Source organism: Pan paniscus, chromosome 6, assembly GCF_029289425.2.
Source record: "Pan paniscus chromosome 6, NHGRI_mPanPan1-v2.0_pri, whole genome shotgun sequence".
In the NCBI taxonomy this organism is placed as follows: Eukaryota; Metazoa; Chordata; class Mammalia; order Primates; family Hominidae; genus Pan; species Pan paniscus.
Genome location: NC_073255.2, coordinates 98,336,376 through 98,361,015, shown reverse-complemented (window position 1 = coordinate 98,361,015; position 24,640 = coordinate 98,336,376). Strand labels below are relative to the sequence as shown.

Below are 24,640 nucleotides of genomic sequence, written 5' to 3'. Positions count from 1 at the left end.
ATGATGATACAATTATCAAATTCATAACAGTCTTATAACAGCTCTACTTCATTCTCATGTTTGGATTGAATTCAAATTCTCGAAACTGTAATTTTTATATTCAATTTGACCTCATTAAGACATTATAAAAGTGCTTAGTTGAACTAAACCACAACTTTCCACTCTCCTACCCTCAAATCTCCTCACCAATGAAATCTATTTAATTTTTCCCATCATTGAAACGATGTTCTCATTCATCAGCGTCATCTGAATGACACTTTTAAGTTTATCAGTGAGTACATGTCACATGGAACTAATCAGTTTAACTTTAGTAGTGACCAGATCCTGAGTCAAAACCTACATTTACAAAAATAAGAAATCTAAAAAACACTTTTGACGGATTTTTTTTCAGTATGTTGATCTTCATCTAATGAATTTCTAGAAGCTTAAACTCATAACACCAACTTTCCACATTTAACATGTACTGCAAAGTGGATGTAACCATTTGGTATTATCGAACACAAGATTTCACTGAATCTGAAGAGCTGTCAAAGTGTGACTTTACAATTAAAGGATCATCTTGCAGACAGATGCCTTTTTTATTACACCTTTCAGACCTTCAGTAAAATTACAGAACAGATGCCAAATCTGTGTTTTATTTTAGCAAAAAGTAGGCTTTTAGGAAACACTGGAGATGACTCATACATTGCTGAGCACATTTGATAACTGCAATCAAGAAAATAATGTCACATGCTTTAAAAAATTTACTTGCAAAGATATTCCAGAAAGAGCACATTTTAATAAGAAAAATTCTAATGGATAAAATATTCTCATTTGTATCTAAGTACGTTTTAAAGTTTTATAAATGTTTCATTCAATGGTATTTTTATTCAAAATAATACCTATTATTTAATTGTAAACTCACTATGGATCATGTTTCCATTTTTCCTTTCTCCCCTCTTTATGCTCATTACATCAAATTTCAGTTTGAGTTTATTTTGCTGCATCAGTTTCGTTTGTTTTTTTGCAAATTTCCATCACATGGGCTGGTTAGATTTGAAGCCCCATGGAAAGCATAGGAAAAAAATTAGCTTTCTTTTTTCTTCATATTCAAAACACCCTCCGCCACATTTATATATATAATTAACATTTATTCTACAATTTTTCACTTTTAGCTAGTGATTTCCAGCATTACCATGGGAAGTTCATCATAGATGTTCTTTTCTTTTAGTTCTAAAACCCTTTATTTTTATTTTTTCTTTGTGCTATATTGTAAGAGTCACACTATTATTATTTTAATGATGTAATCTGAGTTTTACTGTTTTAAACTATTATTCCACTTATCTGGCTTTTAGAAACATGAATAGGGATGGAGTCTAGAGATCAAAAACTACTTCGAAGGTAATATATTTATTGTATTTAACATTTTCAAACTTTTCAAATGGTTTCATTTATTCAACAAATGGATATTCTGGAAGGTATGTAGTAGGAGAATTATGATTTTTGATGCTATCTAAAGGCTTGTCACAAAATAATTAGTAAAATAAAACTTACACAGCAGAATTAGCTAAATAGGTTTAACCATGGAGCAGAAAAAGGAGAATACAATTTAATACTAGAACAGAATGCATTTTTAAATCACCTGAGATGGAAATTGATTTATTAATACCTTCATCAACTGTAATGCGTTTTGTACTTCCCAGAGTGACCTTAGGCTAGCCACATAAACTCAGAGAAATAATGGATGTCAAAGTATTTTGTAACTTGTAAAGATCTAGACAAACGTGGTTTATTCTTTGGCATAATAGATTCCCAAATATGAAATAAATCAAATGTCAATAAATGTGTATCATTATTCTTCCTTTGTCTTTCTTTTACATGTAACTAAGAGAAGTGAGGACTCAAGACTCAGGTTAAATTTAAATGATTATTTTTATTCTATGTGTGCTTTTTAATGTCTTTATTTTTTTTTAATTATCCCTAGATATGAGTGAGAGAGATTGCAGGAAACTAGAGTTGTTTCTGACTTACTGGTTAGATTACAAGCTCATCAACTCTAAGAAACACTATTTTGAAATTTTATTACACCAACATAGTCCATGCCTGTCCATGGATAAGATCCGATAAATACATTCTTTGGAATAATTATATATTAGGATTAACCAATAAGTCCCCTTCTGATCACTGGTAAAAAAGAAGAATCTTCTTAACAACATGTAAAACAAATTCCCAATAATGTTTCCAACTTTTTGTTTTGCTTTATTTATCCAAATTAAAACAATTCTTTCCTTCCTCCAACAATAGTACCTTTTTATTTTAAACATATTTATAAATATTACAAAATATTTTTATATAGCATAATGGCTACAGTTAATGACATCATATTGCATTCTTGAAAAATGTTGAGAGTGGATAAGTGTTCTCACCACAAAAATAACTACGCAAGGTAATGCATGTTAATTAGCTAGATTTAACAATTTCACAATGTATATATATTTCAGAATGCCATGTTGTACACAACAAATACATACCATTTTCTCTGTCAATTTAAATAAACAAATTATTTTATGTTTCTAGAGGTATCCAATCTTTGGGATGCATGAATATTCTTAATGCGAATGTTTAAAACTGCTTCTCAGTGAAGTGGAAAGAAAACTTTAGGCAGAAAAGATCTACTTGGAGAGTTTAAATTTTTCTCCAAAATGCAAGGGACTACAACAGCTTGAAAGTTCCCGATATTTACAGTTTACAAAAAAGTTGCCAAATATTTACAATGTTGCATTTATTTATCAGAATGGCCCATGGCAGCATCAAATAGTTTCCAATAATTTCCCTCTTTTCCAACAAGCAAAAGCACATAGACAAATAATTTGTGTATATTTGACTGATTGTTTTAGATGCATTTATCTCAATTGATCAGCACATCTTAAAAGCAGGCTCGTAAGGCACTCGCGTAAAAGATGCAAACCATTTAGTAAAACATTCCACACTTAGCCAAATGATAGTATTTGCTAAGGAGGTTGAAAATTCTGGCTTGCTGACAATGACTCTTGCTAACTACAGTTTAACAAGCTCTCTAGTAATATTACAGAACATATTTATATTCGCATATTTTCATTCGAGCATGAATTATTGACTCAAGACAAATATTTTATCTTTAAAAATATTTATATAAGCAACACGAGCAGTTAACAAGTTATTTACCTCTCCATACTGTTAGAAAGGAAAGGTAGCAAAACACATTTCATAGTGTAAGGATTCCATGATCTATTTTATATAAAATAAAATATACTTCCGTTTAAGGTATTAGACCCAAGTTCAGAATCCATCCCCTACTTATTAGGTTCGTGCAAAAGTAATTGCAGTTTTTGCCATTGCTTTCAATAATTTTCCTCCAAATACTGGTGTGCAAATATATCAATGTAGAATTTGAACCTAAAGTAGGATTAAAGGTAAAACTGAGTTTAAGAATCCATAAGATATGAAAAATATCCATTCTGTTTACAAGATGCAGTGCTAATAAAAAAAGGGAGAAGTCATGGGTTTGATTCCTGTCTCAGTATATTTCAATAGGATAAATTTACTACTTAAAATTGTTTTTTAAAGATATCTAGAAATATCGCTCTCTGCCAGGCGCAGTGGCTCACGCCTGTAATCCCAGCACTTTGGGAGGCCAAGGTGGGAGGATCACAAGGTCAGGAGATCGAGACCATCCTGGCTAACACGGTGAAACCCTGTCTATAATAAAAATATAAAAAGTTAGCCGGGCGTGTTGGCGGGCGCCTGTAGTCCCAGCTACTCTGGAGGCTGAGGCAGGAGAATGGCGTGAACCCCGGAGGCGGAGCTTGCAGTGAGCCGAGATTGTGCCACTGCACTCCAGCCTGGGCACAGAGTGACACTCCGTCTCAAAAAAAAAAAAAAAAAAAAAAAAAAAAAATCACTCTCTAACCAGAATTTTATATTCTATTATCTCTCATACTTTTCCATATTTAGTGAATTAGTTGTCTGATTTAATCTACTTCCTTTTAAACAGGGCCAGTCATTTCAGCTGTGTTCCTCCTAAAATTCAGGAGTATTTCACCTCCGTAATCTTCTACCTTAATTGACATTCAAACCCTCAACCCTGGATAATCCCTCAGAGTTCTCCATTTACCATTTTCCTGATACACTTCTCCCAACTGATTTTCTTGAATGTAATGCTGTTTAACAGCTTTTTCAGCTCTTAGTGCTGATCTAACCCTGATCCCTCTGTAAATTCTTAATTTCCTTCATTCCCAGATGTTGTAGAATAAAACAGTGTATCATTTTCAGTCTCCTGGCTGACACATATCACGTTTTACATTTAGCTGGGCCAATAATTATTTTACTTATTCATTTTCTTCTAAAATGTTCCAAAGGCAGCTCGTCGCACATTTCCAACATCACTTTCATCTTGAATCTCCCCCCAACCTCACCCTAGATGATCACTAATATACAACAAAACAATTATAAATGATCATCTCCAAATCTCACTAAACATTCACGTATTCTCTTATATTTTCACTAGTGTTAAAGAAGCAGTATTCCATTTTCATTTCAGATTAGTTTCAGCCTTTGTGCTATAAATTCTATCACCTTTCATATCTTAAAAATTTTGTTCCATTAATTATTTTTCATTTTGTCATCTTCAAAATTATCTATTGGCTTTTTCTTCACGGCAAATACAGATGTTTCTCTTCTTTAGCCTAAGAAAATTTATTTGACTTCAACACACCCTTGAATTCACCTTATATAGATAGCTTTTAAAATATTTTTATATTGAAATACTTCTCAAAGGATGCTATGCTCACTGCTTCTATTTTCTTATCCTGTTTAGTCTCTTTCATTAATTGCAATGTAAGTTGTATATATGCTCTTCTCTACTAAAAAGTTATCCCTCACAGAGTGCAGATAATGGCCAATTCACAAAATTCACATCTCAATAATTTTTTCTCTTTTTTTTTTAAAGACAGGGTCTTTTCACCCAGGCTGGAGTGCAGTGGTGCAATTACGTCTCACTGCAGCCCCAACTTCCTGGGCTCAAGTGATCCTCCCACCTCAGCATCCACAGTAGTTGGGACTACAGGCGTGTGCCACCACACCTGGCTAATTTTCCTATTTTTTGTAGAGACAGAGTTTCAGCATTGTTGCCCAGGCTGATCTCAAACTTCTGGGCTCAAGCGATCTGCTTGTCTTGGCCCCCCAAAGTGCTGGAATTACAGGCATGAGCCTCCACCCCCAGCGATAACTTTTAAACCAAGTCTGAACTAAACAGTCCTCAATTTTATATCCCTGTATTCCTCTCTTCATTGAAGCTTGCTTCTTCTTTCCATCTATAAGTGGATTCATCTACCACGGTCTGTTCTTAAACCTTGGTGGGTTTTAGTCTGTACTCTCTTATACTCTCTTTTGAGGACCTCATAACAGAACTTAACTGATATGACTCTAAAATTCTTTCTTTTGCTCAATTTGTTGACCCATATTCACAAATTCCTTGTATCTGTCAGTGACCTGATCACACTTTGGGAGATCTCAAAATAATTTCCCAAGTTTACTTTGCTGCCTATGTATCTTTATGTTTTCCATGAGGTGCCTTGTTATGTCCTTTCCCATTATATCCACTTGATATTTCAATCCTCCTTAGCTTTCTTTATGACTATTCCCTCTCCATTGTCCAAAAGTCAATGTTGTCACAAGATTTAGTTTTAGCTGTATCTCTATTGGCATAAATCTCATATTTTTCTCTTTACTGCTTCTGTTATTGCTTTATGAGAAAATCTTATGAAATAGATATTACTTTCATGATATAGATAAGAAGAAAATGACAACTTAAGAATATAGTTTGGTTTCCAAATATCAAATGTTTATTTACAGCCAGGCAAAGCCTTTTATTTGTATGTGTCAGTTTTAAGTTAATGTCTGCATTCTAATTTCTATGAGAACAAAGAACATATCTGCTTTTGTTCTTTATTGAATTATGGCACAGGAAAGAATGCATGTATGGTGAATGGAAGAATGACAGAATCAGAATCTAAAATATTCTTGTGATTTGTTCATGGTGGCTAGAACACAGGTATACCTTTGTATGTAGAAATGAGCTAGAAGAAAGTCATTTATATGTTATTGCATAGGAATTTTATTTTGTATCTGTAGTCAATAAGAAGATATTGATAGGTTTTTTAACTATGTAACTAAAATGATAGTACTTGGCTTTTTTAAAAAAAATTAAAGACTACCCTGGCTATACTATGGCTCAAAGATTTAATGAGGAGGATAAAGGTAGGTAGGACAATTAGGAAACTGTTACTATTGTGCAAATTCTTGATGCAATTCTGAATTAATGCAGAAATTTTAAGTTTGAAAATAAGATTTGAGGAATGTTAGGAGACAAAGTGACAGAACTTGGTGGCAGACTGCATGTGGATGGTAAATGAGAGGAGTGATTGGGGTGGAATTGGTTATGGTTGATTATGTTATTCACTGGTATGTGAAATGCAGGATAAATATGAGGCTGGGGAAAAGGGAAAGGGATAATAATTTAGGATATTCAAACCTATGTTTTTTTTTAGCAGGACCAAATGGATATCTATTAGATCAACATATGGGTCTGAAAATTAGGAGGGATAACTCTAGTAAGAACTACATGCTTGATAAATTCAATCCTCCATTTTCCTTATTTTATATTTTCCTTTGTCCAGATATCAGTATAGGCAAACCATGTGATTAACCAAGGCCTTTTTAAAAATCGTTGTTGCAATATGTATTTATACTAAAAAATAGTATACATGACTATTCCCACAATTAATGAACACTCAGACAAATATCTGCAACAGACCTGTGTGGGAAAAATCATGTAATTTTGGATTTTAGTGTTGTCATTTTTTAGCCTAAAACGTATGTTAATAAGAAAAATGAAATATCTGTTAAAATGCTTCTCAAAATCCAAGAAAGCTCATATAACATTTTTAAACCACTTCATTGAGGTATGCTTGATATGCAAAAGCTATACATATTTAATGTATGCCACTTGATGAGCTTGGAGATAAGTATACACCTGTGAAATCGTCACCACAATCCACACAGTAGACTTCTCCGTCACCTATAAAAGTTGTTTCCTGTCCTCTTATTTATTGTCACTATTATTATAAGAACACTTAACATAAGATCTACCCTCTTAGTGAATTTTTAAGTATCCAGTAGATTATTGGTAACTATAGGCACTATAAATATTATCAGATATTTTAAAAATAAGTATAAAATGGAAAGTTGGAATATCTAAATAAAAGATCATTAAAAAGGAAAGATAGTATATAGCTACAATATTCTTTCTCATGAATGAAACATACTTAGTTTGGCTGATGAGGAATTTTACAGATTCATGATGCTTATTTTTTCTGTATCACAGAAATAGGTACTTATAGTCATATAAGTATATCTGACACCATATGTTTACTGATATGACAAACTGAAAATCCACAATATTATTTATACAATATTCATCTAAAATATTTACATTGAATCTAATCATCAGAGAACACAGATAATTGAATATATTTAGAAAATTGTCTTAGACTTTAGAAAAATGCCAATGTCAACAAAACAAAATAACAAAAATATTACAAGGAAAATGTTATAAATTAAAAGAGCTTAAAAAGCATAACGACAAAAGAAAGTGTGAAACTTGATTGGATCATGAATACAAGAAACAAAAAAAGGTATGGGAAACATTTTTTTGAAACAATCAGATAAATTTGAATATGGAGTATATAGTATTAGATAACATTTAGAATTAATATAAATTTTCTTAAGCATGGAAATAGTATTTTGGTTTTGTAGAAAAATTGTCTTATTCTTAGAAGATGCATTTCAAAATATTTATGGGTAAAATGTCTAATAAAGATTCAGCAAAACAAAACATAAAACTATGTTCATATATGTATATGTAAATGTATACATACATATGAGAAAGAAAGCAAACAGGACAAATAATTCAGAAAGGGGAAGGGTATAAAATGTGGGCTTCCATAACACTATATTCTTGAACTTCTGTAAGTTTTTAAATTAATTATCAAAATAAAAAGTTTGGGAAAAATAAACAATGTTTTTTTTGGCAAAAGAAAATGTACAAATTTATCTGCAAATTTATTCATATTGCTTTATAAGGGAATTCTATCAAACAGTCCATGGGCAGAGCATTTCAAAATTACATAAACATTTTTAGAAAATTCTTTTCAATTTATTATTTGACAACTTTGACAACAAAATTTGACAAAGACAATGGCAGGTCAATCATCCTCACAGACATAAATATAAAAACCAAAGCCAAATATTAGCCAACCGATGCCAGCAATACATAAAATGCAAAAAGAGAAAAGGTTGGGGGGACTTTTGGGGGAAGATGGATTATCCCAACAATGCATGTTTAAAATACTACTAGAAAATCAATTAACATTATTCACTACATTATCAAATTAAAAGAGAAAAATCAAAAGAATGTCAGGAGGTGCCAAAAAATAATTAAATAAAATTCCTTATCAATTCCTGATTGAAAAAACACCAATTAAAGTAGAAATAGAAGAGAATTTCCTTAGTCAGATAAACTGTAGGTACAAAAACCTTCAGTAACTATCATACCTAATGGCCAACATTTAGCATTGTTCACTAGAGATAGTGAACAAGGACTTATGATTAATAGGTTTCCTGTTAACAGAATAGACCCTAGAGTATGACATAGTTTCCTGCCCTTGACCTTCTCTTCAATACTCCTATCAGGGATTTGGGTGAAGGGGGATAAAGCAGGCATTTCAAACTTGAGATTCAGTTTGGAAGGATATAGTGACAAAACCAAGTCAGACTTCCAAATAACCTCTACTAGCAGAAATGCTTGCTGCAAATAAGCAAAATGGAATTTAATAAATATCTTTATTGAGGTTCAAAATCAATTAGATACACGTGGTTTGTGGGAGAATCTGTTTGGTAAGAGATGTGAAAAAAAAGTAGAAAAACTTTAATTACCACAAGCTCAGTGTAGGCCAAAAAAAAAAAGGAGGCAAACTAATCATGGTCTTTATTAAGAAAATTACTTATTTATAAACAAGCCCACCAGGAGTGAGGCAGGTCTAGGTGGCAGAATGTCAGCGCTGTTCATAAATCTGGTATCTACAGCATAATTTTCAGTACTGCATTTCGGAAAGACATTGGCTCTTACATGGGGTATGGTTCAGAGGACAAATAATCTAAAAATCATGTTCCACAAGAAAGGAGTAAAGGAGTGGATCATATTATACTTGAAATATTTCTTTAAAAGGATATGAGCACATTCTTCAAATAATAGAAAATACTTAAAGCTCACTATATATTAGTGTATGTTCTAGGTAATTTATATTTGTGATCTAATCCTCCCAAGTTTTAGCCCAATTTTATAATAGAGGAAACTGACTTTCAGTGAGACCGAATTTGATCAAGACACTTAGTCACAGTCAGAGATGAGTGCAAGCTCATATCTATTTAGTTCCAAAACATGATGAATCCAGCTATGTGATGGGCTGTCATGTGCAAAGGACAGAGAATCTTGATGTCACTCCATAAAAAGGAGAAATAATACATGGAACAAAATTGAGTTGGCTCAAAAGAGACTACCCTAAAAATCTTTTATACCAACAGTCTACCTGTGAATGATAAGCTGACACAGCAATGCCAGTATGCCTCTGAAAGTACACTGCTTTCAAGGCCAGGTGTAGGGGCTCATGCTTGTAATTCCAGCAGTTTGTGAGACAGGCAGGAGGATTGCTTGAGGCCAGGAGGCCAAGGCTGCAGTGAGCCATGATCATGCTACTGCACTCCAGCCTGGCAACAGAGCTAGATTCTGTCTCAAAACAAACAAACCAACAAAAAAAGTACACCGCTCTCATACTAATTTATAAAAAATGCATTTAAAATAATTTCTAAAGTGTTGAAACCATTTTGGTATTTATCAGTGCCTACTTAAAAAAAGAAAGCAATATGACACAGCTTTAGTAAGAGTCAGAATACATAGTTTCTTTGCTTGAAGACAGATCTGAAACTTTGGATGATTATCATAATCTCTATTGGATTCATTTTTCTCATGCATAGACTGAAGAGATGTGCATAGCTGGTTGATTTCTAAGGTTTCTTTCTACTATACAATTATGTGATTTTTAAGACCACCTACAAAAAAAAATCTTACGTGTGATTACAAGTCACAATGTTGTAATCTCATTTTGCCTGTTTGAACAAGTCATCCAAAATGAGCAATCAAGCCTTGTGTGTGTTCAATTGAAGTTCAGTTACATGTATAAATATTGGGTAGATTTAAAATTCTTTTTAATATTTTCAGATTTAAAAATGTAGAACAGGATTCCTTACTTATTCTTATTAAAAATAAAATAATTTATGAGTATCTAAGTATGAATTAAGTATAAATTTAAATATTTAATTATTTGTAACATTATCTATTTCAAAGAAACAGATGCATATCTTGTTAAAATTCTCTTGGTACCCCTTGACCCAGAAACTATTATTAGTGATGACCACAATTTGGAAGGAAGAGATTATTTCAGGACACCATCAGCGTATGTGAACATGCTGTTATAATGTCTATATTTGGCTCTGTAACATGATCTAATCTCACAAGACTGAAATGACTATTGTGAACTATGACCTAGAATCACTGTGAGAATGGGGCTCAATAATTTATTTTTGAAATAACTTTGCAATAGAGTTCCAAATAATAAATGAGATTTTAAGTAGATAGGCTTTTCTTTAGGAATTTTCCTCTTAATGCTGTAATTGACTATACTGGACCTTTACATAGAAGACTGAAGTCACTACATAAAGCAAGGATGGTACAGACACCTTTTTAAAGGCTTTCAAGGGAAAATATTAACTTTTAATATGTAGTTTCATTTAAAAGTACATGCCATTTTTAAAAAAGTGATTGATTATTCTGCTTACCTTAAACACAGCATGAATTACCAGCTAAGTTACAAATAATTGTTATACAATAACATACCCTGTAGCCTTAGAAATACTTTTGGAAATGCCACAACTTAGTGTTATCTGTATGATTACCAAATGGCCATATTTATGAAGTACAGAAGACCATTCTGAATGTACATTAACTGACACAGTCTAAAAGTCACTTTTTTCACAAATTTATAAATTTTCAACTAGTCAATAACATATAGTGAATAAAATAAAATTCAGTTGTGATTTTTTAATCTGTCTAAAAGTGGTTCTTAATCAATAAAATATTTCTCTATAATACATATGCTGATACAATTCTGGAAAATCATTGACACACTTTTTCTCATTAGGCTCAATATCTCAAGATAGACAATTCATTTAAAAGAAAGTGGTCTAAATTATTTTCACTTTATTGTAGAAATTATATCATCCTTTAAATAAATTTAACTGACATTCAGAAATGAGACTTTTTTCTCATTTCTAGTTGAATACGTTGGTTGAACAAAATACAACGTTAAATATACCTGCATGAGCAAGTACTGCAGTTCCTACCGAGCCCATTGACTTTTCTTCCACATCCCCACTGCTCTGTAATTTAAGACAGTGTGTGTATATATATATATGTATATATGTATATACATATATGTGTATATATATAGAGAGAGAAATAAGATATTCTGATATTCTGTCATTTGTACAGGATGATGCTAGAATTTCGAATATTCAGTTCCATTGTTAGAGATTTTAAAATAAAACCTATCAAGGACAGTTTTATAATATTATTGTATGACTTTTCCCAAAGTGATGCACTTCCTACAGCAAAATAGTGAGTTATTTAAAGCCAGCAAACCAGACTATTGTGCAAAGCTCATTCATTTTTGAATGAGTTGCCACTCTCACAAACAAATAATTCTCAGCCATGCAAAATGATAGGGTCAGTTGTCTTCGGAAAATGGGCAAGATGATTTTATTTTATTCTCAACTGTTTCATTCTTGGGCATTGCAGCCTCTAGTAAATGAGATGGTTATGCCCAATCTGTCAGTTTGTGTTTGATTATGTAAAGAAATTTTAGCAAGTTACTTTGATTTTTGCATCTATCAACTTTGTTGTCATATTTCACTATCAGTGGTGGAGAGTCAACTAGCATAAAATCACGGAGAGGTGTGTTCTTGAAGTTTTCCCAAGGGAAAGAATCTATATATCATCACCAGAAAATGAAACATAATTTCCCATAGCTTTACCACTCTTATTTCCTCACTATCACATAAGGTGGACAGCTGTTTCAGACAACTGCAGAAACTAGATATATTTACATATGGCTATGACCAAAAAAAAAAAAAAAAAAAAAAAAGTTGTCCTGAATAGAACTAAATTTAGGTGTAACTATATCTGTTCATTGAGGCTTAAGAAAACATTGTAAATCATGCAGAAACATTTCAGTGAGGAAAAAATGATGTGCAGTACAAAGGACAAAATCTCATTTCTGAAGTATGAGTCAAAGAATTCATTTGTTTTATTGAGATTCTACTGAGTTAGGCACTGTTCTAGGTGCTTTGGCTAAATCAGTGAAGGAAGCAGATAAAGATTCTTTGCAACGTGAAATTTACTTTGCAGTGATGAAAGGAACATTTTTAAATAATATATGAATTATTCCTAAGCATGTAGAAGGAGAAAAGTGTTAGGAAAGAAGTGAAGGTAGAATAGGGAAATGAAGACTGAGTGGGTGAGAGCCGAATTAGAAATTTAAATAGGGTGGGTTGGGTGCAGTGGCTCATGTCTATAATCCCAGCACTTTGGGAGGCCGAGGCAGGCAGATCACTTGAGGCCAAGAGTTTGAGACTAGCCTGACCAAAATGGTGAAACCCTGTCTCTACTAAAAATACAAAAATTAACTAGGCATGATGGCGCACACCTGTAATCCCAGCTACTCAGGAGGCTGAGGCAGGAGAATCGCTTGAACCCAGGAGGCAAAAGTTGCAGTGAGCGGAGATCTTCCACTGCACTCCAGCCTGGGTGACAGAGCGAGATTCCATCTCAAAAAGAAAGACTCTTCTGGATATTGGCCTAGGCAAAGAATTTGTGACTAAGACTTCAAAAGCAAGTGTAACAAAAACAAAAATAGGCCAATGGGACAAACGAAAAGCTCTGCACAGAAAAAGAAATAATCAACAGAGTAAACAGACACCTAAAGAATGGGAGAAAACATTTGCAAGCTATGCATCAAACAAAGGACTAATACCCAGAATCTACAAGGAATTCAAACAACTCAACGAGAAAAAAGCAAATAGCCCCATCAAAAAGCGGGCAAAGGACATGAACAGACATTTTTCAAAGCAGACATACAAATGGCTAACAATCATGTAAGAAAATGTTCACTACAACTAATTGTCAGAGAAATGTAAATTAAAACTACAATGAAGGCCGGGTGCAGTGGCTCACACCTGTAATCCTGCACTTTGGGAGGCTGAGGCAGGCAGATCACGAGATCAGCAGATCGAGACCATCCTGGCCAACGTGGTGAAACCCGTCTCTACTAAAATACAAAAAATTAGCCAGGCATGGTGGCACGTGCCTGTAATCCCAGGTACTCGGGAGGCTAAGGCATGAGAATCGCTTGAACCCAGGAGGCGGAGGTCGCAGGGAGCTGAGATCATGCCACTGCACTCCAGCCTGTTGACAGAGTGGGACTCGATCTCAAAAAAAACAAAAACAAACAAACAAACAAAACTACAGTGAGAGACCACCTTACACCAGGTCAAAATGGCTATTATTAAAAAGTCAAAAAAACAACAGATACTGGCAGGGATGTAGAGAAAAGGGAACACTTACACAATGTTGGTGGCAGGTAAATCGGTACAACCTCTATGAAGAAATAGTATGGATATTTCTCCGAGTTAAAAATAGGACTACCATTTGGTCCAGCAATCCCACTACTGCATACGTACCCAAAGAAAAACATTATTTTTAAAAGGCACTTGCACTTGTATGTTTATTGCAGCACTATTTATAATAGCAAAGTCATGGAATCAACCTAAGTGTCCATCAATGGAAAATTGGACAGAGAAAATCTGATATATATAATTGAATACTACTCAGCCATTAAAAAAAAAAAATCATGTCTTTGATGTCTTTGCCAGCAAATGGATGGAACTGGAGACCACTATCTTAGGTTAAACAATTCAGAAACAGAAAGTCAAATACCATATGTTCTCACTTATAAGTGGGAGCTAAACAGTGCACACACATGGACATAAAGAGTAGAATAATAGACACTGGAGACTTGGAAAAGTGGGAGCATGGGAGGGAGGTGAGGAATGAAAAAAACTACCTGTTGGGTACAATGTACACTATTCAGATATTGGGTAAACTAAAAGACCAGACTTCACCACTATGCAGTTTATCCATATAACAAAACTGCACTTGTACTCCCTAAACCTATTTAAAAAAATTAAAGATTATCCATGAAAAGTGATAATTAGTTTTTAATGTCTATTCAAATTTGGTGTATCAGTTAATAATATTCCTCTTTTTATGTTGCAGGAGCAGGAGAATCTGGGAAAAGTACTATTGTTAAACAAATGAAGTAGGTATACATCTGTCTCAAGTGTTTAATATTTGATGTCTGTCCATGTATTTGACCATTCTTAAAATACATGCTTTTGTAAACACTGATTAACAATCTCTTCTAAATCATGGATCATAGAGTGGTCATAGTTCCTGTGCAAATATACCTTGTATCCTTTAGCAGAAAGTGTAGCAGATGAATATTATAATTTTCATTTTTTAAAATGTGCCTCTCAATAAGACAAATGCTTAAAGCATTATATTTTAGTCATATTAATCTGGGGATATCAAGGACTTTATAATCTGATCATTAACGGTAAATATTTTAAAATGTCAATCAATCATTTATTTGATTTTTTGAGCAAACAGTATTTTTAACCTCATTAGCATTTTGTCTACCTGGGAATAAAATGCTTAATTACTATCATGAATTTTGATGTATTTTTGCATTTGTTTCTCTACTTTTTCCTTTTTATAATGAAATAACTAGACCTGAATTCCTTAATAAGGAAATAATGAAAAAAGAATGCAGTGTCTACCTGAATAAAAAGCTAATTGATAAGTATTTGTTTCTCTACTTTTTCCTTTTTATAATGAAATAACTAGACCTGAATTCCTTAATAAGGAAATAATGAAAAAAGAATGCAGTGTCTACCTGAATAAAAAGGTAATTGATAAGTAAAGGTAAATGGGTGAAACCTCATGGCGTTGTTACTGCTAGAGAATTTTAAAGGATAATTGTGGCTAAAAAGAAGTAAAAGAAGAAGCAGAAGAAACAGAAGCAGCAGCAACAGCAGCAGGAAGAGAAGGAGGAGGAGGAAAGAAGGAGGAGGAGGAAAGAGGAGGAGGAGGAAAGAGGAGGAGGAGGAAAGAGGAGGAGGAGGAGGAAAGAGGAGGAGGAAAGAGGAGGAGGAGGAGGAAAGAGGAGGATGAAGAGGAGGAGGAGGAGGAAAGAGGAGGAGGAGGAAAGAGGAGGAGGAGGAAAGAGGAGGAGGAGGAAAGAGGAGGAGGAGGAAAGAGGAGGAGGAAAGAGGAGGAGGAGGAGGAAAGAGGAGGAGGAGGAAAGAGGAGGAGGAGGAAAGAGGAGGAGGAAAGAGGAGGAGGAAAGAGGAGGAGGAAAGAGGAGGAGGAGGAGGAAAGAGGAGGATGAAGAGGAGGAGGACCATTTTTGAGCGTATTTTTAAATTATATGTTAAAGGATCTTGTTCTTTGGGCCATACTTTATAAGGGAGTGATGCCTGCCAGTCAATAATGAAATTGGTTTCAATCTAAGACACTGTTTTCCTTTTATGTGATAATGTCATGGAAGTTTTATATCAACCAATATTTAAGCTTCACTTATCTAGGACCATCCTTGCAACTAAGTCATCTGGCATTCATTTATAACATTTCCACAGTATCTGCCTGCTCTTGTCTCCCAGGCTATGATCATGCTTGAACCTTTCTTTTTTCATTTCTCCATTCTCTGTGAGCTTAAATAAAGAAAAAAAAAGACCAATTATTTGGCTGTGTAAAAAATAAAACTTTTAATTATAGTAAACTGTAAATAAAATTAAGCCAAAATTAGAGAACTAGAAAAAATGTATAATAAATATGATAAGTAATTGGTGACTAGTATATAAAGGCCCATAGATTGCTAAGTAAAACAATGAGCTCCCCAATATACAGAAATGGGGATAGGCTATGAGTAGAGAGTATAGAAATGACAAAATTCAATAGATAATGTATTTTAGTGTAACCTTATTATAAAAGTTAAAAATCAGATCACTAATGAGGTAATTTTTCATTGTAGTAAATTGACAAACAATAATTTAAAAAAATTACCCAATAATAATGAGATTTTGAGAAATGGATATTTTTAATTGCTATTTGTAAAATTATATATTACAGAGAATTTATAAAAATAATATCTTTAATATACATAGTAAGCTGGGAAAATTATTGATCTAAAAATGTTTCTGAGAATTGTCAAAAATAATAAAATATTCATAAGCATGAAAATAAAATAATTCAATAATATAAAATATAAAAGCCTGTATAAAAGGCTTATATCACTATTTAAGATAATGAAATATGGGATAGAATAAAGTGCCACAAATTAAAATAAAACATAAGCAATTAGGTTGCAAAGTTACAGTACTATTCATTCTTCAATTGCAATATTATATAACTACTACAAATCATGTATTAATCTCATGTATATGAGAAGGTTTTAATATGAGAAAATGCTATGTTTACTAAAAAAACAGGTTACAAAACTGCATTAACATTTTATTTTTTATTTTATTTTATTTATTTATTTAATTTATTTATTTAATTTATTTATTTGAGAAAGGGTCTCGCTCTGTCGCCTAGGCTGGAGTGCAGTGGCACAATCTTGGCTCACTGCAACCTCCACCTCTCAGGTTCAAGCAATTCTCCTGCCTCAGCCTTCTGAGTAGCTGGGATTACAGGTGCCTGCCACCATGCCCAGCTAATTTTTTTTTTTTTTTTGGTATTTTTAGTAGAGTTGGGGTTTCACCACATTGGCCAGGCTGGTCTCGAACTCCTGACCTCAAGTGATCCACCTGCTTCAGCCTTCCAAAGTGCTGGGATTACAGGCATGAGCCACTGTGCCCGGTGCATGAACATTTTAATCTCAAGTATGATCAAATAGATAATTTTTTTAAATGAGAGAGCATTTACCAGTATTCAAATAAATTTTCTCTCAATAGTGGAATTTAAAGTTCAAAGCACCTTTGCTTTTTAATATTGTTAGGCTTTTCACATTTTCTATAATGAGCACTTCTTTTATTATTTAAAAAGAGCAAGTTTCCGGTTCTGCTTTGTCTTTCCTTTTCTCAGTAGAATTTCTGTAGAAAATAATCAAAATTAGCTCTCTTTACCTTCCACTTTCAGCCATTTTCATCACACTTTTGCCTCTGGTAAGTTGCAGAAGTTGCCCTTACGAAGATTATTTATTATATCATCTTCGAATAGCCTTTTTATCTGAAGTCTCCCTAAGTCCTTATGTTAATTCCAGATGACATCACTTTTCCCACTTAAAACTTTTCTTCAGCTTCTAGAACTCTTTCCCGGTTCGTCTAACTATCTCCTTTATTCTTCTAACTCTATCTCTGACTACATTTAAAATGTTAGTGTCTCTATTGTACTAGAAGATGCTGGCACTTCTCTACTTACTCTGCACCTTCATCAAAATGAAAACTGCTAGAGTTCTATGATTTTCACCAGAATCTTCAAGCTGACTGTTTCAGAATATTTCTTTCAAACTCACACACTTTGTCTAAACTAGAGAGGCAGATACATCTACTGCTATATTCTCTGGCTAGGTCCAAATCAGAATAAACATGAAACTTATCTCCCATCTGGCCTCTATCGCCCTAAAATTAATTACAACAACGCCAGCCTACAACGCAATAAATCTCAGCATAGTTATGCTAAGCCTTCACCCTTTTACCAAGTCATGCCACATCTATACAATTTGTCTCCAAACATGTCATTGATCTCCATTGGTCATCATTTCTGACCTAGATTAATTCAGTATCTTCCTAAGGAGCTTCTACCTCCCTTCTCTTCCCTTCATTGCATTATCCACACTGCCATGAACTGATCCATTTAAAGCTGATTTTATCTCCTGAATTCAACTCTTCACCCTTGCTGTCAAGATCAATCTCCTTGCCATGGCACACAAGACACTGGAGCCCAGTTCTTGCCGATGTCTTCATCCTCCTGTCCTATAATTTCTCCCCTCCTACTTCCTGCTTCACTAATGCTGACCTTTTATAAGTCTGTAGACTAACACACTATAGAAGGCTGAGCATCATGGCTAAGATCATGGACTGTACATCAGATTGTGTTTGTGGCCAGGTGTATCACAAGCTAACTGAATAAGTTGGGGGTATTTGCTTAATTTATCTATATTGACATTTCTTACTTATAAAATGTAGATCATAATTGTATCTACTTTAAAGGGCTTATTGTAAGAAATAAGACAGATGAAGTGCTTACAACAGTGCTGTAAATAGAAAGCAGGCACTCCTATTTTTCAGCATGATAGGAAAAGTCATGAATGTTCTAAATGACTTCGCTTCCTCTAGACATCAGGCTGTAAACACAAGGTCAAGTTTCAAAACTCTGTATATATCTTTGTCCTGGGAATCTAGAAATTTTTCTCTTAAAAAAATAGACGTTCTAAGTATAATGCTTATGATTTACCCATTTAAATTTCAAGTGTTAAACATATTTAACACTTGAAAATTGTGAGCATCTATTTGCTCATACTGATCTTTCTTCCTACAATGATTCTCTCTCCCTTTGACCATCTAGGAATAACTATCCTTGAACAATCAGCTGATTATCACTGCTTCCGGGATGTCTTCTTTGATACCTTACACCTAGTAGAGTTTATCACTTTTTCTTTTCTATAGCATCTTACTATATGCAGAGTTTGTTCCTATGCATTATCATAATGTTCAAAAATCTCTTTATATGCTCTGCCTTCTTATAACTCAGGACTCTTCAACAGAACTTTGTGGGATGATAGGGAAGTTCTCTATTTTGCCTTGAAATATGGCACCTGCTAGCCACATGTGGCTTTAGTAGCCACTTGAAATATTGACAGTGTGATTGAGAAACTAAATTTTTAATTTTATTTCATTTTAATTAATCATCTAGTGACCAATGTATTATACAGAGGAGCTCTAGTCTATGGTTTTGGGAAGGAGAGACTTGTATAATGTATTTCTTTAACACATAACACAGTATGTCACAGAAAATGCACAGTAAAAGCTTATTAATTTCAACAGACCTCAGAACCAACTTTGCCGTTGGAGTGCTCTATCTCACTGAAATTTATATATGCATCTCCTGGAAAAATGATGTTGTTTAAAGTCCCACTTCAACTGGACATTTTAACATCTGTTTTTATCATTTTTCTTTGTGATAAATGTTTCTTCATCTTCTCATTGTAATCAGAACTTGTTTCGTGAAGATAACCTAAGTGCCTCATGTTTATTCACAGTTGCCATTTTAGTAATTAAAATAATTTTCCAAGTTCAATTTGACAGAAAACTGGGATTTCTTTAATAAACTTATTCTTGATCTATCCATAAAGACATTTTACTGCATTTTTTTCTACAGCCTTTGTCTATTTTATTTACTTATGTGAGTTATTTAATGGTTTAATGCAGCAAGACAAACATGACCATGTTTAAAGTAGAAGTTCAGCAATGATTTGTAATCAAATATAAAAAACAACAAATAACAAATATAGGCCCTGCCTTTACTCCTTTCAGTTCAGATTTCTTGTATATGAAGGTTCTAATATCTTCAAAGACATTAAAGAGGTGTTTATGCTCTTTCCCCCCCATGCTAAAGCCTTTATACATGTAGACACAATATAAATCTTTAGTAATATGACATCCAAAAAGACGCCTAATGAATACAAAGCACTTTAAGACAATAAGAAAAAATAGAAAGGAACAAAAAAAATTATACAATAAAGATGCAAAAATACGTAACTGGCATATCTAACAATTTTAGCTTTTGATAGGTAAATCTATTTTAAGCTATTATTCCAAAACTACTAGTAAAATCTTGAGTTTGGTTGAATCAGTGGAAGGTAGAGAAGAGTTCAGCCAAATAAAATGTCAGGCATTTCAACTTTTATAACTCAGTGGCACGTACACAGATGGAGAACTGACAAGAAATTTAACAGGGCAATTACCTGTACTAAAAAAGATGCCTTTGTTAATGCTGTAAATAGAAAGCAGGCACTCCTATTTTTCAGCATGATAGGAAAAGTCATGAATGTTCTAAATGACTTCGCTTCCTCTAGACATCAGGTTGTAAACACAAGGTCAAGTTTCAAAACTCTGTATATATCTTTGTCCTGGGAATCTAGAAATTTTTCTCTTAAAAAAATAGACGTTCTAAGTATAATGCTTATGATTTACCCATTTTAAAAAAGTATTTTTAAATAACAAATCCTAAGTCTTTTCATATTTATCATGGGTAGCCCAGAAAGAAAATACTGTATAAATGACAATGATAATAAAAGTCCAAAGGCATAAAATTGTTTAGAGTTAGCATATACATATGGTCAAAATTCCTTTTTAATGAATATATACTGTAATTTTATTCAAGCAACTTAGTTTGATGTGCTTTAGTGTTACAATCAATTTTCAACTCACAGAAACTTTTCATGTTTAAATTATAGGATCATCCATAAGAATGGTTACAGTGAGCAAGAATGCATGGAGTTCAAAGCAGTAATTTACAGTAATACACTGCAATCCATCCTAGCTATTGTGAAAGCCATGACTACCCTTGGAATTGATTATGTAAATCCCAGAAGTGCAGTAAGTATGCAAACAATGACAGCTGTATGTCCTGCAATAGAGTTTGAGCCATAAAATAAGAGGACTTAATAAGTTCATAGTATTAATCTATACCCAAAATTTAAAAATATGAAACATGAATTTTGAAACATTAATTCTGTTTTGTGTAAGATTTCTTATTTTCCTTGAAGTGAAACTTTTTTACTGTATACTATAATATTATTCAACATTAGTTGTTTTCCTGAGGATTAAACTTAATATCAAATAATACACCATAACAAATAAAAATATTGCTTGTGATTGCTAAATACAAAAGAATTTATGGCATAAACACAATTTGCAATATCTCTACATTAATTTTTTTAGTTACGTCATTTCAAAGAGACTAAAAATGTTTAATAACATAACAATTATAATTAATGTTTGACGATGATTACAAGGTCTGTGTGGCAACAGTGAAATGATTACTTTATAATGATAAGTTTTTTTAAAAAAAGAATTCAAATTGTAGGAGTAAGCAAATGTCTGTATATTAAGTATCTTCAAGTAGTCATAGTTCCATTTGTAAGGTAGTAACAAAATTATTTTCTCCCTACTTTATATTTTGCTATCTAATTATTTTACATTAAATTATATTTGAAATCCACTTACTTTAAAAGTTTATAGGCAAACATATAAAATTATTTGGCAAATGAAACTTACAGTATTATCCAAAGAACCATAGTTGACCCCACCCAAAAAAAAGAGTAACTGAGTAGAATCCACAAGAAGAACTCACCCACTTCCATATGTCCCCTCCAGGAGCAGCTGGGCATGTGGTTACCTCCAGAGGATGCCAGTTGAATGCCTACCAATGTAATTCTTGGAAACTTTGCTATAGAAACAATAAAAATAGAGAGCAAAAGCATAGTAAGGATAAGGAAAGAGGAGTCATTTGAACTCCCTCACCCAGCTTAGTGGACCTTTTAAATGACCACTGGATCTTGTAAATGACCACTAGAAATCATTACAATTAAAACAAAAACAAAACAAAACAAAGCCTTTTCTGTGCTCTTAATGTAAAGAAAGGGGAAATCCCCCTTTTTCCTGTCACTTTTCTTCAAAGAACAAGGAAATGCTAAGTACGGCCTTCAGGCAGATAGTTTATAAAGCAAGGAGTCAGGTATTTTACTGATTCCCATTTCTAGCTTTCTCCACAGTTTGCTCCAATCTACCTCTCTGGCTACAGTTTCCCTCTCATGTTTAAAAGGGGAATTTGGAGGAGTCGAACTCCAAGATCTTTTTATTCTTTATCTCTCTATGACTTAGTGATCATGTTCTTATTTAAGTGTAGTTCAGTTATGGATCTGACCTTGGCTTTTCCTAAGAATGTAGGATTTTAAATTGGCTCTTAAGAAACAACATAGTATACCCACCTTAATTTAAAAAAAGCAAGGCTCAAAGATTAGTTGGTTTACATTAAGTAGCTCAAGTTTATGGAAAAATCCACTTCTCCTGGATTCCATTATAGTGCTTTTTGCTATTAAAGGATTTAATGATTAGAAATATTTATTTTTTCCTCTTAGACAATAATAGTTACAAAAATAGACATACCCTCTGAATTCCTTTGAGAATGATTTAATGATGTTTAAATTTGTAGATGCAATATGGTATTCCATGCATTTGTGTCAGAGAAGTTGGAAATCACAATCTTGCCTATTGCTACTTATTTAAATAGACTGTGTCTTTCATACAACCCAGAGTTTGTGAAACAGTGATGCTCTGATCACTAAATACTTGATATTTGACCAGATGTGGTGTCTCATGCTTATAATCTCAACACCTTGGGAGGCTGAGGCAAGAGGATCGCTTGAGCCCAGGAGTTCCAGACCAGTCTGAACAATATAACCAGACACTGTCTCTATAAAGAAAAAAAAAAAGGAAAAGAAAAAGAAAAAGAAAAAAAAAATTAGCTGGGCATGGTGGCCTGTACCTGTAGTCCCAGCTACTTGGGAGGCTGAGGTGGGAGATTCACTTGAGCTTGGGAGGTTGAGGTTGCAGCAGCTGTGATGGTGCCACTGTACTCCAGCCTGGGCAACAGAGCAAGACCCTGTCTTAAAAAAAAAAAAAAGTGAGATGAGAGATTTATTAGTAAAAGTCTTAATGAGTTGACATATAGGGGAAGTGAAAATAATAAACTCTACACATTGCTGCCATCATGCTAATTAAAAAATAAAAGTACAGTTCATTCAAACTGTACATTGAATGGCATAAACAGATCAACTTAAGCAGCACTTAGCCATTGTCATAACTTCTCAAGAGTACCTATATTCTCAACTATCAGAACATCACAGTTGTCAGACACGACATAGTTCATATTTTGATTTCAACTTATGTGAACTCTATCAGTTTCAGCTGCATTCTAGTACTTGATTTTGAGATTAATATACTCTTGACCTGTTTAAAATTGTTTATTTAACAGATTGATTGCTAAACACTACCTACATGCGACTTTCAGAGTTCTGGTTAGCTCTCGATTATTTATTTATACAAGTGCATATACTTTTATATAGCCATTTGCACATCATCACACAGATTGCCAAAGAGAGAAAGTTCTGATAGAAAATTTATGTGAGCTTTATTAGTTACTGGGTCTATAAGTTTGGACAAGTTAACCTCTCTAAATTTCAGTGTCTGCTTCCACAGAATGTTATGGCTTTCCTCCTTGAGTTACAATGACTATTAAAGAAGGAAGCAAAAACATAAGAAATCCACTATATACAGAGTATTATAGAATGTACATTTTCAGTAAATATTAGGTATTATTTTTCAATATTTATTTTGAATATAGGATCATTAAAATTTAGGTAGTGAAATCTATATATCCAACATCACTTGAAAAAATTATTTTTTATTAAACTATTATTTATGTGGTAGACATTTAGTTGGACACCAGGGATGTAGTGAGGGCTCAGCAGTAACTGAGATGGAAATAGTATTTGTCATCAGGAGAGGAGAGCTTGATGTTTAACAATTAACTACAAATATGCTATTTCAAAAAGGCTGTGCAGCTATATGTGGAGCTCGATCCTTGCTTAAAGAAGGAATTACTAAGAAGGGGAACACTAACATTAAATGAGGATGGAAAAGAACTAATTAGTTTGGTTTTGGAATGAGTTTGTAAGTTCTATTTGATATCTACATATGTAAGCAATTACAAATGTGCATTTGAAGCCCAAAATGGACACTTTGTCTAGAGATCTAAATCTAGGTGTTATTGGCATGCCATTATACTATGGCATATAATTCATACTAAGAAAGTAGGATGGAATAGGTGAAGGAAGCACTTAGATTAAGAAGGGAAGGGTATTAGGGATAACAGAGTCTAGGGAAGAGTGATAAAAAAAAAACACACAATATTTTCTGCCCATTTGTTAGGAAAAGAACACTTCAAGGGGGAGGATAGAAGAGTAAAAGGAAATCAGAAGTATGCGAAATCACAGAATTCAAGAGAAGGGTTCCAAAGGGAATTATCCACATTGAAAGGTCTTGAGAGGTCAAGAAAGGAAACTATTAAATAGAATCTATTGGATTTAGAAATATGGAGCCATTGGGAATATAGTGAGAGAGGTTTCAGAAGAATGGTGGACTCCTACTCCTGTGGAATATGTGGAGAAATGAGAAAGGACAATATTTCAGGACCTATAGCCAAGGAGTAGGAGAGAGATGGGATATGTAGTTAGAGGGGAAGCAGCTAAATCAGGATTGTTCTTAT

The 24,640-nt window shown here is 33.4% G+C and overlaps 2 protein-coding genes across 2 annotated transcripts in view; one reads left to right on the top strand and one right to left on the bottom strand.

The window, feature by feature from the left end:
- Positions 1 to 23,349, bottom strand: part of CD36 (CD36 molecule (CD36 blood group)) — a 190,822-nt gene extending 167,473 nt beyond the window's left edge. Inside the window, exons 1-2 of the mRNA XM_063605948.1 lie at positions 22,859 to 23,349; positions 21,665 to 21,760 (exon numbers count right to left, since the gene is read on the bottom strand). The gene's annotated coding sequence lies outside the window, so the exon portion shown is untranslated. The remainder of the gene's footprint in view (positions 1 to 21,664; positions 21,761 to 22,858) is intronic.
- Positions 1 to 24,640, top strand: part of GNAT3 (G protein subunit alpha transducin 3) — a 53,632-nt gene that overhangs the window by 2,790 nt on the left and 26,202 nt on the right. Inside the window, exons 2-3 of the mRNA XM_003822747.6 lie at positions 14,525 to 14,567; positions 20,766 to 20,907. Of these exons, the coding sequence (XP_003822795.1) occupies positions 14,525 to 14,567; positions 20,766 to 20,907 (185 nt within the window). The remainder of the gene's footprint in view (positions 1 to 14,524; positions 14,568 to 20,765; positions 20,908 to 24,640) is intronic.